This window comes from Lagenorhynchus albirostris, chromosome 20 (genome assembly GCF_949774975.1).
Source record: "Lagenorhynchus albirostris chromosome 20, mLagAlb1.1, whole genome shotgun sequence".
In the NCBI taxonomy this organism is placed as follows: Eukaryota; Metazoa; Chordata; class Mammalia; order Artiodactyla; family Delphinidae; genus Lagenorhynchus; species Lagenorhynchus albirostris.
Window position 1 is genome coordinate 7,012,020 of NC_083114.1, and position 18,562 is coordinate 7,030,581.

The window sequence follows — 18,562 nt, forward strand, 5'->3', positions numbered from 1 at the left end:
GTTCCTTTGAGTGTCATCTTCTCAAAAGTTTGTTTACAAACCAGTAAATACTTATCTATTAAAAGCTGATGGTCTAAGATATTGGTGATTAAGCAGCAATCACACATAAAAATAAAGAAAACCTGAAATGACCAATTTTTTAAACTGACCTTTATGTGTTCTGTATTTTTATCCTTATTTTACCTAATGAGAAGCTAAACTGTCAAACGGTTCAATACTGGGCACCAGGGACTCATGTTTCCCATTCATGTTGGCTTTTTCTTTTCTTTTCTTTTTAAAGAGTAACGTGGAAAGAACGTGCCGGACTGTGGAAGACCAATTTAATGAAGTCAAAGCCAAGGATGACCAACAGACACAGTTAATCCATGATCTGAACATGCAGAAGGCGAGGCTGCAGACCCAAAATGGTGAGGATGGGCAGGGCCCGGTGGTGGGACCACTGGGCCGTGGGAGAGGGTGGTCCAAACTCTGACGTGGGGCCACATCTGTTTGCCAGGGGAGCTGAGCCACCAAGTGGAAGACAAGAAGGCTCTGATTTCACAGCTAACCGAAAGCAAGCAGGCCCTCACCCAGCAGCTGGAGGAGCTTAAGAGGCAGCTAGAAGAAGAAACCACGGTAAGGGTGGTTGCCTCTGTTCAGGAAGGCAGAGTCAGGTGGAACCTGAGAAGTCACCAGGCCGGCTGGGGGCACTGCTGCCTCATGAAGCGTGATGTTCCTCTTCCTTGTAGTAGAAAGAACCTGTTCTTGGAGGTTACAGGACCTTGGCATTGGATCTCCTTCTTCAGAGCTAGAAAACTCTACCAGGGTGCTCCATCCTCAGAGCTCCTCTGTGCCCCACTGGAGGGGCTGATAAACGCCCCTCCCCAGCCAGGGGCATCCCCTCCCCATCACTGTACTAGCTTGGGCATCTCTGCCTCTGTGCATTCTTTCACTCTGCCCAGCAATTCATCCCAGCCCCTTGAAAGGCCCTCCTCTTTCTCCTTCATCACTCTGTGTATCACCAGCTACAACACCCACATTTAAGCCCCCCTCCTCCAAGAGACCACATTTGGAGCACCCTTGGGACATCTGCATAAACATGAACACCATTATCACCTTATTGACGTCAATATCAAGCTATTTATGTTTATAATTCATGTCTCCCCACTAATCTGTAAACTTCTAAAGGGCAAGAGTTATTTTTCCCCACTGTAACGGTAAACAGTAAGTACAGAACAGTGCACACAGTAGGTGCTTAGTAAATGCTGTCGATGGGTGTTCGAGCACTAGAATAGGAATCTAGAAGTCCGCAAACCTGCATGAGTGTCATTCTGAGGTTACCATGTACCAGCTAAAACTTACAGGGCAGTCTCTTGGAACTCCACCAAGTTCCATCTGCCCCTTCCAAAAAGGAAGTGCTATATTAGTCTCCCATCTTCCTATTATAGGGTAGGGGTATTTGGTGGACTGGGTGGAGGCAGGGGAAGTGGAGAGAACCAGAACCTGAGAAGGTCCATTACAGGAGCAAGGCTGTCCTCTGGCCAGGATACAGCTAAGCTTTCCTTCCTGGGCAAAGTTTTGTTGTTTATTTGTGTCTTTAAAAGGGTAAAAATGTATGAGTTATTGCACTGGGTTGACCAGAAAGTATTTTGTGACCATTATAATGAGAGCTACATTGTCTTCCCGACCAGGTGGGAGTGAGTGATGGAGGCCTCTGGGCATGTCCCCCTCCTGCTTGGGAAGAGGTGGCAGAGCTGTGGAAACGGCATAGCTCATGTCAGAGTTCCCGGGTGGGGACACAGCCCACTGGTGACACCAAAAGATGCTTTTGGGGTTTTCATGGTCACAGTACTCCATAACACTGCATTAAGTAGTGAGAAAATTATTCTCTTTCCAATTCTACTTCAATTCTTCTGATTAAATAAGGAAAAGGTCTCACTTTGGATACCGTCTCTCTAACACTGATGTATCTTCCTCACTAAGACGCAGAGAGTAGGCCTCAGACACAGAGGCACAGCAGCAAAGTACTTCATTAGAAGGTGAAAACACCGCCTTACCTCCATTGCATTTATTATAGTTATCTTCTGTTTATGGCAAATGTTAATGGTTTTCCATTTAAATAAATATATTTAAATATAATAAAGGAGTCAACTTTTTAAAAAATGAAGTAAATAAAACAGGAGATATACTGCTACAGCAAAGTTTGTGAAGGCAGCAAGGGAGTGATACAAGTTGGGAAAGAAACACTGGTTGAAACAAAAATACCTTAACTTGGAAAATGGCCACACGTTTTTGCAATCTGTCACCACTGTGATTCCGCAGGCCAAGAGTGCCCTGGCCCACGCCCTGCAGTCCTCCCGCCACGACTGTGACCTGCTGCGGGAACAGTATGAGGAGGAGCAGGAAGCCAAGGCCGAGATGCAGAGGGCGCTGTCCAAGGCCAACAGCGAGGTGGCCCAGTGGAGGACCAAATACGAGACGGACGCCATCCAGCGCACGGAGGAGCTGGAGGAGGCCAAGTAGGGGCTCCCAGGTTACGGTAGGATAGTCGACCCTAAGACACAAGGGAAGGGACAGAGGACAGACCTTCTCTTCCCCCCCAGGCCTTTGAGTTTTCTTAAACACGCAGACCTGGTCTCCCTGCCCCTCTCCCAGGGTACAGTCCATTCCGCCTGGTCCCCTCGGCGCCTCCTAGGTGACTGCTTTGCCCATCTGGGGACTCTTCAGGTGATACGTACTGTCCAATCGTCAAACTCTAGGTCTTCTCAAATTCCAGTCCTTTATAGATGGCTCGATTCCCTTCCGATCTGATAATTACTTCTGAAATGGTCCACCTTTGTCAACAACAACAAACCTGGTTCTCTCAGGAAAAAACTGGCCCAGAGGCTCCAGGAAGCAGAGGAAAACACAGAGGCTGTGAGCTCCAAGTGTGCTTCCTTCGAGAAAACCAAGCAGAGGCTCCAGGGAGACGCGGACGACCTGATGCTGGATTTGGAGCAGGCCAACACCGCCTGCGCCTGCCTGGACAAGAAGCGGAGGAACTTCGATGAGGTCCTTCCCCACCGCTTGACGGCAGCCACAATGCAAGAGATGTGTGAGATGCACACCTTCGGGGAGGCCCTCGAGCATCAACTCCCAGTGTGGAGGGTTTGGGGCTTTGCGCTGTCTCTTTACTTTTGTGACAGTCCCTCCAAAATGAATTTTATTTTTCGTTAAAGTTAATTCAACTTACTTTGAGATCAACGTATCTTTCAAGAATACAGCAGATCTCTGTAGTGATACCAGAGTTTGGAACCCCTGAGTTTGGGGCTCACCCTGTTTCTTTGGTCCCTAAGGATAGAAGGGTCCAACCTTGTCATTGCTGACGGCCCTTGTTGACATGACTCATCCAAGTCCCTGGCCCTTTCGGCTTCTCACGTGTCCCTCTGTCACCTCCTAGGTCCTCACAGAGTGGAAACAAAAATTGGATGAGAGTTGGAAGCTGCTCAGAAAGAGTCCGGGTCACTTAGTACTGAAATCTTCAAGATGCGCAATGCCTACGAGCAGGTGGTGGGTCAGTTAGAGACACTGAGACCGGAGAACAAAATTCTGCAAGGTGAGCTCTCCCCATCACAGGGGTGTGACAGTCCCCAGCTCTCTCCCCATCACAGGTGACAGCCCCCAGCTCTCTCCCCCCAACAGGTGTGTGACAGCCCCCAGCTCTCTCCCCCCAACAGGTGTGTGACAGCCCCCAGCTCTCTCCCCCCAACAGGTGTGTGACAGCCCCCAGCTCTCTCCCCATCACAGGTGTGTGACAGTCCCCAGCTCTCTCCCCATCACAGGTATGTAACAGTCCCCAGCTCTCTCCCCATCACAGGGGTGTGACAGCCCCCAGCTCTCTCCCCATCACAGGGGTGTGACAGTCCCCAGCTCTCTCCCCCCAACAGGTGTGTGACAGCCCCCAGCTCTCTCCCCCCAACAGGTGACAGCCCCCAGCTCTCTCCCCCCAACAGGTGTGTGACAGTCCCCCTTCTCTTCTGGCCACCCCTCCCCCAGTTGGCCACAGCATCCTCCTTCCTGCTGCCCCACAAAATCCTCACATCTACTCAGTTTACCCTGAGACCCAAACTCCCCCGATGTGAGGCATACTCACAGCCAAGCCTTGCTCTTGAGAACAGAGGGCTCCCTGGGCTGCTAAGCTCCCTGCTCTTCTACAGAACACATCTTCCATGGATTCTGTCTCTACATGGCTTTGTGTCCTTGACCCTGTCACTAGATCCCTTAGGATCTCAGACTGCTGACCTATAAAACGAGACCAGATCCAGTGCCCCCTAAAGCCCCTTCTGTTTCCGAGACCATGATTCGATGTGTTTTCTCCACAGCTCTCCCCCCCGGTCCTCTCTGTGCCCATTCTGTGTACTGTGTGAAGGTTCAGGGTCATACAGGTGTTCTGTTGCTTCTCCCCATGCATCTGCAGGTGAGGCCACACACCTGTGTCTTGTCCACACCTTCCCCGAAAGGTTTCACTGTACTTGTTCTCTCCTACATGAATGTCATGAATGAATCACCAATCCCCAAATTCCCTGGCAAATGCCTGTGCTATCAGACAGAGCCTGTGAAAACAGCCTAAATCAGGCCTGTCCTTTGCAGAAGAGATTTCCGACTTAACCGTGCAGATTGCGGAAATGAGCACGAATCTTCAGGAAGTGGAGAAGACCAAGAAGCAAGTGGAAAGAAAAGTCAGACCTCCAGGCTGCCCTAGAAGAGGTGGAGGCAAGTGTCTGGGATGTGAAGGAGGGCGGGGCACTGAGGAAGGGGACTAGACCACCCCCAGGGGCCCTTCCTGCGGGAGGCACTGGGGCTCCAATGGGAAGAATCCAGCCCCACCCCCGCCGGGGGGGGGGGGACCAGCTGCTCTCTGCTGCTTCGTCTCCTGGGTGTCCTCTAGTCCATCGTATTTCTCCTACTAAATAAATAAACTTGTTCATTATGTCCTCAACGTCTTCCTCTCAGAAAGCAAGAACTCAATCACCAAACATCCTGAGAGCCAGCTCAGAATGCCTTAGTTTAAACAGAGAGTTATACACAGTCATCTTTGGCTGTTGGGAATTCTGTGTGGTCCAAAGAGTGCGGTATCCTGATGTAATCATCAGTTGTGGCCAGTGAGGGGTTTGGGGCTTTGCGCTGTCTCTTTACTTTTGTGACAGTTCCTCCAAAATGAATTTTATTTTTCGTTAAAGTTAACTCAACTTACTTTGAGATCAAAGTACTTACTTTGAGATCTTAAGACGTTCTAGGGAAATTTGCACTATGCAGGATAACAGGAGAGCAGCAATTCCTCTTTCTCTGTCTTTTTTGAGAAGAGGTTGGCTCCTGACTTATGGTCACTATTTAAAAAGACACAGTAATCAAAATTTTTACTAATTGAAAACGATGCTCTGTCCTCCTCAAGACATAAGATTGTTAACAACAAAGCTTCAGTTCTAATTTCATTACTAGTAACAACTTGGGAGCAAACTGTTTGACCTTTTTGAGTACTGTTCTTTTTATTTGTAAAATGAGTCTAGTAATACCCATTTTATCATAATGGGGATGAAAAACCTCATTCGAGAAGGTGGCTGCCCCCGGCAATCCCAAGCACTCCTTGACTTTTATCAGGGTTCCTCGGAGCGTGAAGAGAGCAAGATCTTGCATGTCCAGCTAGAGTTGAACCAGGTGAAATCTGAGCCTGAGATCACTGAGAAGGACGGAGAAATCGAGCAGCTGAAAAGAAACAGCCAGCGGGCAGCAGAGGCCATGCAGAGCGTGCTGGATGCTGAGATCCGGAGCCGGAATGATGCTCTGAGGCTGAAGAGGAAGATGGAGGGGGACCTCAGTGAGATGGAGATTCAGCTGCGCCACTCCAGCCGCCAGGTGGCAGAGACCCAGAAACACCTGTGCTCAGTCCGGAGCCAGCTCAAGGTGAGTGCACGGCCCCTGGAGGACCTGGCGGGACCTCAGCCTGCCCTGGGCTCCGGTCTCACCCCTGGTTTCTCATGAAGGACTCCCAGCTGCATCTGGATGATGCCCTGAGGGGCAATGAGGACCTCAAGGGGCAGCCGGCCATCGTGGAGCGCAGGAATGGCCTCTTGCTGGAGGAGCTGGAGGAGAGCAAGGTGGCCCTGGAGCAGACGGAGCGGACCCGTAAGCTGTCGGAGCAGGGGCTGCTGGATGGCAGGGACCGCGTGCAGCTCCTTCACTCCCAGGTGTGTCCATCCTCACTCCACCCAGGGTCCACCCTGGAGGCAGGCAGGACCCAGGCTTGATGGAAAGGAGTTCCCACCACTCCTTCCAGGCTAGTGGTCAAGACAAACTTTCATTAGGCCTAGTTCTTGGAATAACTTTGTCTCTAGATGGACAGATTGCTAAGCTTTCTTTTATCTGAAGATAAAAGATCATGGGGAAATCGGAGCAAGGAATGACAAATTATTGCATAAAAGGGCTGGAAAAGGCTTCACAGAGGCAGTAACATATAAGCTGAAAGCTTAGAAAATTAGGATTGTCTTTTGAAATAATTACTTTTAGGAAAGTTGAAGAATTCCTTGTTTCATTTTTTACTTTTTTGGACCACGCCACATGGCATACGGGATCTTAGTTCCCCAACCAGGGATCGAACCCGCGCCCTGCACGGTGGAAACACAGAGCCCTAATCACTGGACAGCCAGGGAATTCCCCCAAAATTCCTTGCTTCAAAAACTATTTTTTGAATTAGCCAAAAAAATAGAAAAATACCAACCATATTGTTAGCATTTGGGGATCTCTTATTCTAGGCTCTTGTTTCTATACATAAATGATATTTTTTGTAAACGTGATCAATCCTTTTGCAACTTTTTTTCATTTAACAACGTGTTGTGAACATATTTCTATATTTTAGGGGTTTTTTGGGGTTTTTTTGTTTTTGTTTTTTGTTTTGCGGTACGCGGGCCTCTCACTGCTTTGGCCTCTCCCGTCGTGGAGCACAGGCTCCGGACGCACAGGCTCAGCGGCCACGGCTCACGGGCCCAGCCGCTCCGCGGCATGTGGGATCTTCCCAGACCGGGGCACGAACCCGTGTCTCCCGCATCAGCAGGCGGACTCTCAACCACTGCGCCACCAGGGAAGCCCATATTTCTATATTTTAAAATAGTTTTCTACGATACAGTTTTTTAATGGCAGAAAAGCAGTCCATTTTAGTTGTGTATTATGACACTTTTATTTAATCAGTCTTCTATGGTTGGATATTTCTAGACTGTTCCCAATAAAAATTTTTATGATTAGAAGATTGTATGACAAACTTCTTCATAACTAAATTTTCACATATATCCACGATTACTATTTCCTTAATATTCCTGGAAGTATATATTCATGGTCAAAACAGCAAAGACATTTATGATATGTTGTAAACGGGTCTTTAAACAAAGTTGTCCCAATTTTTATTCCCATGGGGAAAATATGTGAGAGTGCTTAGCTATTATTTTTTTAATCTGCACCCATTTTATGGTTGAAAATGCCTCATTTTAAAAATTCTTGTTTCTTTGATTACTAATGAGGTGGAACATTTTGTCGTATTTGTTGGCTACTTGTATTTCTTCTGGTGTGTCTTAGCTATTTTCACTTTTGCCCTTTTTTCTTAATGATTTGTCTTTTTTACATATTAAGGAAGGAAATATTTTTTCAGTAATGCACACTGCAAATGTTTTCTCGTTTGTCATCATCCTAACAACTCTATGTACAATGTTTTGATCATGAGAATTATTTTTCATTTCACAGTTATGTCAACCATTTCCTTGTTCCAGCACGTTTAACTAAATAATCTATCCTTCCTCAAATATTTGAATGTCCACATTTATCATTTACTCAGTTCTTTTCTGTACAATTCTCGGGCCTGTTTTGGGATATCTGTCCTATCGAAAATGAAAGCGTCTTTTTAATTTTTTTCACCTGTGTGAAAAATAAGAAATGGAACGTTCTCGAGATTGACTTCTTTCCCCACCCAACCCTCTCCCTTCCAATCGTTGTACGTGTCCAAATGTAGCCCGAACCTCTTATCTAATTTTTCTTGTAGAACACGTGCCTGATAAATAGCAAGAAAAAACTGGAAGCTGACATAGCCCAATGCCAGGCAGAGGTGGAGAACTCTATCCAGGAGTCCAAAAATGCAGAGGAGAAGGCCAGGAAGGCCATCACGGATGTGAGCTCCATTCTTTCTTATCAGAGATGCTGTCTGGAGATGAGAAAGGGGCTTCTAAGCCGGGACCTGCAAGTAGGTTTCCTCTCCTCACCCCTGCATTCAGTCAGTGGTGGCTTCCTGGAGAGACGGAAGGAGATGGAGCCTCAGCAGAGGCCAAGCGGGAGGGGAGCCATGCAGAAACAGCGGCGGCTGCGGGAAGGAGGAAAGCATCAGCATGCCTAGTACCAGCCGCACAGCATCCTCCGTGTGCCCGCATAGGAGGGGTGGGTGGCCCACTGATGCTCCTGTGGACTTAACCAGGCGGCCATGATGGCCGAGGAGCTGAAGAAGGGGCAGGACACCAGCGCCCACCTGGGGCGGATGAAGAAGAACCTGGAGCAGACGGTGAAGGACCTGCAGCACCGCCTGGACGAGGCTGAGCAGCTGGTCCTGAAGGGCGGGAAGAAGCAGATCCAGAAGGTGGAGGCGCGGGTAGGGTGGCGGGAGAGGACTCTCACTCCCAGAGTGACACCAGTTCAGCCGCCTCTGGCAGAACCACAGTCCAGAAACTTAGGTGCCGGGGAACTGGGCACTGAGTCGACTGTACGTTCAGTTTGAGGACCACTTGTGAAACTCCCTGTGAGCCAAATGTCCCCCCTACTTCTCACTCTCCGGTCCCTACGCCCCAAGACACACACAAACCCACTTTCGAATGTGTATCCCTCGATACCTACAATGTAATGACATTTCAAATGTTCACATTCTGTTTTTATACAGATTCATATCTACATAAATGGAAGGGGAAACATACCTTACAATCATAAGATTACACATTTTGGTGCAATTTACATTTTGGACCAGGCTCCACTTTGATAAACAATGGCCCATCCTACATAAGATATGCAGTCTCCCTTGCCCTCCCATTCCGGGATCTCATTCCCTTCCCAGATTTCCTAATGTCGAAACACAACTTGCAATTCTGCTGCCTTCCTCAACTCCATCCTAAATGCAGGGTGATTGGCGTTTCCCCCGGGCTAACTCGCCAGCAAAGTGCGATCCACACACAGGACAGTCCTGATTTTTCTTTACCTGGGAGCGTATTTTTTAGTTTTTAGTTTCTTTGCTGGTGGTTCCCTTTGTTTCCTATACCCCTTGCTTTTCCCGTTAGACCCTGGATGTTTGTTTTATTTGTTTTTCTAAACAGGCTGCATTACCCAATTGCAGTTTGGAGAAGGGCTCGGAGGAAGAGGATGTTAAACTGTCTCTGCTGTCCCCCAGAGAAGGGGCATGAAAGAGGGAAAGAGGATGAAGGGGAGGAGAAGAGAGGGAAACAACTTCTCCCAGCAGGAAAGACCCGAACACATTCTTCATGCCAGCCTCCCAAGGATGTGGTCACCAGCACTTGTACACTTTAAATGTGAAACAATTTTTTGGCTAAAAACTACAAGGCTGTAGACACATGAGTAACAAAAGTAAACACCAGGGAAGTCAGAGGTCCCCCCAGAATTCTTTAAATGCTTATTTTTAATTATTCCCAGTCCTCTTCTATTAAAACAAACTTGGGCTTGTCCTTCACACGGACCCCTCCCTGGACGGAGGAATTAGATCCCATGCTACCCTCTGATACTTTGATTCCTGGGTTGGCAGGGAACCCTCCTCCAACCTCCCCTCTGTCGTGGTGAGGCACCTTGACTGTCCTCCAATCCCCAGCTGCCCAGTTATCTTAGCTCCATGAACCTTACAGAGGCCTAGAGAGAATTCCCAGGGAAGCTGATGGAAGACAGCTTCCCGGGCCGGTGGGTGGGGTCTTCTCTGGAACAGTGCGCGGAGCTGCCTGTTCCACTGGTAGATTTCAAGGTTGATCCAGTGGGTCTGCAGGCCCAGAGCCGCCCTCTCTGTGGCTACTGGGATGCCCAGGGACTGGCTGCCACCTCCACCACTGGGCTCTCCCTGGATTGAGGAATCGGGCCCCAGGTGGTGACCTGCACTCTCAATGGCTGTCCTGCCCCCTCACGACTTCAGGAAAGGCAGACACAGCTATGAAATCAACAATACCTGTGTAGTGCTTTATCATCAAAAAATACTTCCACAGACTTTGTCTCATCTGATCCCCAGAATCAAGGCAGTTTGGGCAGGAATTATCATCACCATTCTAAATACACGGAAACTCATACTCAGTGATGACAACGGGCTTACTTTGGATGGATCAGCTGGACGGGGGGCTGAAACACACCTTGGACTCTACCTGGCCCAGGTTCTCTCCATGACCCCTGCCACCTTCCTTGATCAGGAAGCCCTCACCAAGCTGCATGGCCCCAGGGGAGGCGTCACTTTTTTGCGAAGCCTGGTCCACTAGGCGAGGCGCGTGCACCCGGGGTGCTCCTGCCCAAAGACGGCGTCTCGTTGTCACTTGCACAAAGCCACGGCACGGACTAGTGGCGGCCTTGGGAACCACATGTGTTCCTGAGCCCTAGGAGGAGTCATCTGCGCAAAATATAAGTAGAGCATCTTGAGTTTACCCTAAAAGAACCGGCACGTGAGTGGGTGAGAAAAGCCTGGGAGGCGTGACCTGACCTCTGTGCTCTCTTCTGGGAGCAGGAGTCACATAGCGAGCTAGAGGCTGCGCAGAAGAGGGGAGCCCAAACCCTGAAGGGCGCGCACAGATACGAACGGAAGGTCAAGGAAATGACTTACCAGGTAGGCAACGGCTCTCCTGCATCCCCTGGATCTGACCCGGCAGAAGCAGCGGGGGAGGGGGTCTGGGGCCCTGGCACCGACGCTGTGTTGGCAGGCCGAGGAGGGCCGCAAGAACATACTCAGGCTCCAGGACCTGGTGGACAAGCTGCAGGCCAAAGTGAAGGCTTCCAGGAAGCAGGCGGAGGAGGCCGTGAGTAGGGGGGTCCCGGGGAGTGGGGGGGGAGGCGCCCTGGCCCCGAGCAGGAGTCCGTCCCTGTTTCACAGCGCCCGCGGCAGCTGAGGCCTGAGTTTTCATTTGCAGGCTATAAACACAAGCTCAGGACGCCTGCCCTTTCCCTCCCCGGTCTGCATTATGCAAACCTGCCCCACCTCCCCCTCCCCTGGGCCTCCTGCCTCACTAGTCCTGGCCCCGCCCCTCCATCCCTTCCCCCTGCCTCAGCCCACCTGGCTTTAATCCCACCCACACTGGCTGACTCCACCCACCCCCAACTTACGCAGAATTCCCTGCCCTGTGAGCTAACCTTGAACACCTGGCCTTAATTCACATCAGCCCATCTCAGCCCTGGCCCTGGCTTCTACCATCCCTCCCTGGCCTCCCTAGCTCCCACCCTCCAGTTCACCCTTTTTGATCTGCCCTTGAGCAAACAGGTGAAACCAACAGGAGGAAATAGTTTGGGCTGAAACCAACATTTCCCAAATATCTTCTGGGGCCACTAGGTCTGGAGGCTGTTAATAGCAGGAAGTTGGGGCAGCAGGTGGGGGGAGGGGAGGTATTTTACAGAAAAGAAATCGTTTGGGAAACTCTGGGTTACACAAAGTTGGACGATGGGTGGCTTTACTTCAGGGATTTCTCAGATTTTGCAGGTAGTACGGGATGGACTCCAGAGTGGAAAAGGCGTTCTAGATTGTAGCATCTCCCACCCTTTAGTGGACCTTGGCATCTTTGTATTGGAGGCAGAGCCTCCCACAGGACTAGTGTCCTGAGGAACAAAACCCGGGGGAGTCTGGCCTAGATAAATGACGGAGGGTGTGGCTTCTCCCCTGTCCTTTTTACTCCCCGCCCAAGAGTCTGGTGCTTCTGTCCTGACCTCTGGGAAGCAGATCTGAACCGGTGAAGTTGGGGGAGGATCAGTACAGTCGCAGCAGGACTGGCCAGGCTGGAGGGGCCCCGGGAGGCCACCCTCATCAGAAACGCTTGGATGGCTCTCAGACCCGTACAATGCCCGGGCTGCAGGCAGACAGTACGGGGAGCAGGCCCTGGCGGGGTTGGGGGCGGCGGAACTTGGCCCTTTGGTGTCTGACAGCTCCACATGCCTTGGGACACTTGGATTTCCTCCCAAGAGCTCCGGGGTTGGGGGGATGGCAGAGAGGCGGGGTGCAGGGGAACATGCAGGCATCCTGGGGGCAGCAGACCCGCAAGGTAACCAGGCAGTGCACACAGGCGCCAGGGGCATCGTCTTCACCGCTGCAGAGCTCAGCTTTCCCTCCTCTGCCGCCAGGGAACTGGGGGCCCAAGCTCTCCTGGTTCCGCGGCTCCCCAGAGGCCACCAGGGACCGGGGGCCTCAGCGCCAGAGTGAGGGACTTCCTCAGCCTCCTGCCCCCGCCACCTTCCGTTCAGGAGGAGCAGGCCAACACACAGCTGTCCAGGTGCCGGAGGGTCCAGCGCGGGCTGGAGGAGGCCGAGGAACGGGCGGACATCGCCGAGTCCCAGGTCAACAAGCTGCGGGCCCAGAGCCGCGACATGGGGGCCCAGGTGAGAGCAGACTTCCTCCCCAGACGTCCTAGGACCCAGGACCAGGCAGCACCCAGCAGAGTCTGGAGGGTGCCTGTCAGTGCGCCTTCCCCTCTGCTGGTCGTGCAGCCACAAGACCCCGTGGTTCCAGGCTCACAGGAGCAGTGCAGGACCAGGGGCCAGACCACCCTATCATGCCCGCCCCTCCCTGTTGCAAGAGGCGCTGCCCAAGAAGCCTCTGCTTTGGGGGGGATTCACCCCAACTCCGGGAGCTCGACTGCTTTGTTTTTACAACGCGCGAAGGGCGATAAAGCCACGCCTGAATGTTTTCCTGAGGCTCCAGCATCTCCAGCTGCCCCCACTTGAAGACGGCGCCCAGCCTCACCTTTGGTTTGACTCATTTCCTGCGTACGGTTCTTTTTCTCCCCCAGAAGATGGAAGAATGAGCCCTTCCGCCCCGTTGCCATGGGACACCTCGGGAAAACGGAGAGAAGGTGGTGTGAGAAATCAATTCTCCTGACTACTCGGGTCCCTGGCTCTGCTGTGTTTATCATCACCATCCGTTCCTCCTCTGTGGGGTGGGTTGCAGATTCTTGCCAGGTCTATTTATAAACTATAAAGAAAGTAAGGGACGTGAAAGCAGACCCTCCTGGCCCTGAGAAGGAAAGGTGGAAATCCAGCCCATCTGGAGATATATCACCAGCTCCCCAGCAGTTAAAAATAAAAACCCTTTCAGATAAGCACACCCCTTTTTCTGCCTAGGAACTCATAATTCTTTCCAATTCAGTTCCCCTAAATTTACAGACAGGGAAACTGGACCCAGATAGACTAAGCACTCTGACTGTAGTTGTCCAGGGTGGTGGGAGACTAGACCCCAAGATCCCAGGCCCCCCAAGCAGGGCTCTTTCCACCAAGCAGCTCTGCTTTTCCATCCTGTCCCCCCCAGCGGCCCTGTCTCCACTCCTCTCAGACCACCCACAGCTCCCAGAACATCTTTGGAGGCAGTAGGCGCTCCTGAACCTGGGATGCATTCCTGGGAGGACAGATGCTTCGGGAAGGACTGCCTAGGGGCTGGCCTGTCCAGCAAGCCCTGCCCCTCCTTCGGGTCCCTCCTCTCCACGCACGTGGACCCTCCCCCTGGTGCTTGAGCCAAGGGTGAGGGGCGCAGCTAGTCTCAGGGTGGCTCTCAGATCCCAGCCAGATCTTGCTGAGTGTCATTACGTTGGTTTGCTTACCCTGAAGGGTCGTAAAGCAGCAGGACAAACAAGGACAGGATCAGAAGCCTAGCCGAAATCTGAGCCTCGGCCTGACCACTTCGTAGCAGCAGCTGTGTGGCCTGGGTTGGCCGCATACATTCTCTGAACCTGAGTTGCCTCAATGGTCAGACTGACCCGTGCGGTCAGGGGCATGGACTTTGGGTTCCAGCAAACCGGGATGGAATCCCAATATTATCACATACCAACTGTGTGGCCTTGGGCAACTTAAGACTAACGGTCTGAGCCTCAATTTCCTTATTCTGTCAGGCAGAGATACCAATAAAAATCCCAGCTTTCCCGGGACAGATGGGGGGTTGGGGGGTTGGCAAGGTGTGCAGGGCTTCTGGCTTACTATGTACCAGGCACTGAGATGCACTCTCCTCTAACATCTGAGATCGTCCCTTCTCTCTGGCCTTCTAGGTCCTCCTTTCCATCTCATCACCAGCCCACCCCTTGTGCCTTTGACACAGTGGGGCTGGAAGTTAACGATGGGTGGTGCCAGTCGTGGTGGCAGGAAATGATTCTGAGGTCGGGTGATCTCAGATGTCTGACCTCGCCACCACCATCATCACTATCATCCCCATTCTCATCATCATCATCATCATCATCATCATGGCTAAACTTGAGGACTGAAAGAGTCATTAAAAATGATCTCTTCAGGGGCTTCCCTGGTGGCGCAGTGGTTGGGAGTCCACTTGCCGATGCAGGGGACACAGGTTCGTGCCCCGGTCTGGGAAGATCCCACATGTCGTGGAGCAACTAGGCCCGTGAGCCATGGCCACTGAGCCTGCGCGTCCGGAGACTGTGCTCCGCAACGGGAGAGGCTGCGACAGTGAGAGGCCTGAGTACCGCGATGAAGAGTGGCCCCCCACTCGCCGCAACTAGAGAAAGCCCACGCACAGAAACGAAGACCCAACACAGCCAAAAATAAAATAAATAAATAAATATTTTTTTAAAGCTGAAAAAAAAATGATCTCTTCAATCTCCTCAGTTTTACAGGCAAGGAAACCAAGGCTGTTCTCAAAGTCCCCAGATACCAGATCCTAATCCTACATTTCTGCCACCCTACTGCATCGCCCTCCCAATAAAAGTAATACAATTTCAAATACACGAACAATTTTGTATGATGCTGAGTATTTATGGGACCGTTTTCCTCTTTTCCATCCTGGCCTCCCAACAAGCCCATCAGGAGGTCAGGCAGATATTAATACCTTCATTTTCTGACGGGGCTGCAGATGGACTGTGGCTTTTCCAATGCTGAGGAGGAACTGACATGGCAGTTCTTCAGACTCACCGTGCAGCACGGAGTCTCACACAGTGGCCTTTCCCTCTGTGTGGGTGTGGGCTTTCGTGGTGAGAGCCCTGGGGCCAACCTGCCGGGGTCCCAGTCTTGCCCTGCCATTCATAGCTGTGTGATTGGGAACAAGTTACTCCATGACTTTAAGCCTCAGCATCCTCACGTATAAAACGGGATGTAACAATGTACTTTAGAGGGTTATACTGAGAAGTAAGTAAGAATATGCAAGGAACGCCCTTGGTCTGGAGCCAGACACACAGTTTGTACCCTGGTAGCCTGGCATCATGGTGGGCAGAGGTAACACATGGTCTAAGGGCACAGATGGAGTGTAAGACAGGGGCCCAGATGGGCTGGGGCTTTCACTGTGTCTCTAAGGAGCTTCCTCTGGTTTGAGGGGCTAACATACCATGCATTTGAGGGTCATCAAAAAAATTTCCTGTGGAATCACTCCTGATACCCCAACAAAAGCAGATCTGGATTCCATCTGCTCAAACACTCCCCAGGTCACCTGGAGCTGCCTAGCATCTCTGCACTTACCTGGTCCCCCACCTCCCCACCCTGGGCCCTCAGATCTCCAGCACATCATACTTTCCAGAAGGCCTTGGGCAAGTAAGGGAATGTCTCTGAGCCTCAACATGGGGTAGGAAGTCCTGGAACTTCCTACCTCAGGATGAAGTTGTTGAAAGATTCCTGCGTGGTGCTGCGCAAGAGACTTCCCCAGAAACGCAGTACTGCGCAAATTGGAGATGTTTTACTAACAAGAATGATAATAATAATGAGATCGTTGTTGTTGTTGTTGTTATTATCATTCAGCCGTGAAACCTAGCCACCAAACCTGGGCTTTGAGTTCTGGGGCCTGGGAGAACAGAACCTACCCTGACCCACAGGCCTCTTCAAAACAGAGCTTTGCTGCCACCTCCTGGCTATGGAAAGACATGCTTTTCATTTTGCAAATGACCTAGAGATTGCACCCCTGAAGTCTTGACATTAGACGTTCAGAGTCAGAGGTGTCCTTGGGAATCAGGATCATGCCATCCAGGCCCCTGGTTTTGCAGATGAGAAAATTCAGATTCGTGATAGGATCTGGTAACCCCACAGGATGAAGTGTCAGAGCCAGACGCCCAGGTCTCGGGGCTCCCAGACCAGGGCCCCCTCAACTGACTGTCCGTAGAAGAGGACCCTGCAGAATCTGAGATGGAGGCCTAGGACTGGACAGGCAGCGAGCGGGCCCCAGCGATGGCCCTGGCAGCAGAGGGTGGGACCATGGCCAAGGGTCTTCTCCCATACCTCACTGCCCTCATCCCAGGAACCACCAGACTGCAAGAGAAGTGTTGGCCCCAGAGTGGAAGGCAGTGGACCTCCACAAACAGCCCCCTGCCCCTAGCAGGGGTGGGTGATCAGACCCCGGGTTTCTCTGGGACGAAGGTGGCCCGTGGAGTTTCCAAAAGTGAGTCTCTTGGCCCTTTTCCTAGGCCCAAGACACAGAACCAGGGCGTCCACTCCACAGTGAGATACCCAAGTCAAGACCTTTGCCATCTGATCCTTCACACCCCTCCCACCTTTCTCCTGTCCCAAAAGCGGTGGAAACAACAGGTTTCCTTGCCCTCTGGCCTTTGGGTAGATCCAGCCAACAGGGAGCTGAGACAGAAAAGCAGAGGGGAAGAGGAGAGAGAGGCCCTTTATTCCCGGCATCCCTCCCTGCAGGCAAAGGTCCCATTCCCTTCAGGCATCGCACTCCCCAGCCCTCTCTGTGTCCATCTCCAGTGACCGGTCCCCTCATCCTGCTTGCACCTGGAGCTCTGCCCTACCCCTGTGGCCTCCCTAAACCTGCCCACACCTCCCAAAAGAGTCTCTCCCTCAAACACCCCACACATTATGCTGATCTGAGTGTGTCGCCTGCTTCCTGCCGGAGCCCTGGCTGATACACACCCTGCCCTGCACATCTATTTCCCTGCTCCACGGACCTCCTATGGAGCGGGGCCAGCTGACCATGCAAAGCACCACTACCTCACTGCGGCCAGCGTACATCTCCAGGTCATAAATCCCATTCGGATCGCTAATGACCCATTCAGTTTCACTGCACACTTCCACTTGACGCAGACCTCCCCTCAGATGAAGCTTTTAGGATTGCATCCAGGTCCCTTTTTTTCATTGAAACTCATAGCTCTTAAACCCAGGAAGAAGCAGTCCTTTCCTGCTGAGATCTAAGTGGCATCGGTGGTGTCCCAGAACCAGCCCGTACCGGTTCGCAAGAGCCAATTATAAAACTTTTTAGGAATTCTGTGAACCAGTTCTTACAATTAAATTTCATAATTCACTTACTATTAAAATTAAATTTTGTAATATTACAATGAGATAAATTACAGATCTTCCTCGACTTACGATGGAGTCACATCCCAGTAAACCCACTGTAAATTGAAAACACTATTAAGTCAAAAATGCATTTAATACATCAAACCTACCAAACATTGTAGCTTAGCCCAGCCCTCCTTGAACGCGGTCAGAACCCTTACATTAGCCTACAGTTGGGCAAAATCATCTAACACAAAGCCTATTCGATAGTAAAGTGTAGACTGTCTCGTGGAATGTATTGAATACGGTACTGAAAGCGAAAAATACAATACTCGTCTGGGTGCAGAACGGCTGTAAGTGTATCAGTTGTTCCCCCTTGTGACTGCATGGCTGCCTAGGAGCTGTGGCTACTGCCCTGCCAGCATCACCAGAGGATCCGACTGCATTCCACTAGGCCGGGGAAAAGGTCCAAATTCAAACTTCAAAGCACAGTTTCTACTGAATGCATATTGCTTTCCTAAAGTTGAAAAATTGTGAGTCGAACCATCTTAAGTCAGGGAGGACCTGTATACTAAAAACAAAGGGACTAAAAAATCAATACATATAACTAATTTACTACATTTTGTTATGATCTATGATTTATGACTATTAAATCCGTGTGGTAGAAATACTCTCCAATGGAGTGCTACTTATATCTCTTCCTGTCTCCGCATTCAGTGATGTCACGGGGGATCCTGAACCTGGCCGTGGTGGAAATATTTACACCACGGAAACTGGCAAACAGGTCAATGCAGGGCTTTTTTTATTTGTTAGCTTGTTAAACATTTACCAGCACACCACTAAGTGGAACCCATGAAGCCCAAGTAAAAACAAATGTGCAATTCTGTATATAAAGATATTGGAGTATGTAGGGCCAAGCCCACCCTCCATGTTCCCACAGGTCCTACCAGGTCAACTGATTCAAGGCAGCAAATTGAGAGGATTTCTCGGGGCTAAGAACTGCACCCTGCAGAGTGTAGGGAAGTTGGGGAGGACGGGAAGGCAATGTGGACCTTGTCATCCAAGTCCCAATTCCATGGCTAGGGCATAGGAACTCATTCAGCTGTGACAGAAGTTCAGCTTCAATGTCTAGGCAAAAAAG

At 50.9% G+C, this 18,562-nt stretch overlaps 1 protein-coding gene across 1 annotated transcript in view; it reads left to right on the forward strand.

Annotated features, from left to right (window-relative positions):
- The window catches only part of LOC132511474 (myosin-4-like), a 43,343-nt gene extending 30,401 nt beyond the window's left edge, over nt 1–12,942 (forward strand). Inside the window, 15 exon segments of the mRNA XM_060134653.1 lie at nt 281–407; nt 497–615; nt 2,302–2,498; nt 2,847–3,030; nt 3,419–3,446; nt 3,449–3,574; nt 4,609–4,690; nt 4,692–4,731; nt 5,617–5,919; nt 6,000–6,203; nt 8,042–8,167; nt 8,468–8,671; nt 10,745–10,843; nt 10,938–11,033; nt 12,463–12,942. Of these exon segments, the coding sequence (XP_059990636.1) occupies nt 281–407; nt 497–615; nt 2,302–2,498; nt 2,847–3,030; nt 3,419–3,446; nt 3,449–3,574; nt 4,609–4,690; nt 4,692–4,731; nt 5,617–5,919; nt 6,000–6,203; nt 8,042–8,167; nt 8,468–8,671; nt 10,745–10,843; nt 10,938–11,033; nt 12,463–12,942 (2,415 nt within the window).
- Nucleotides 12,943–18,562: the final 5,620 nt, after the last annotated feature.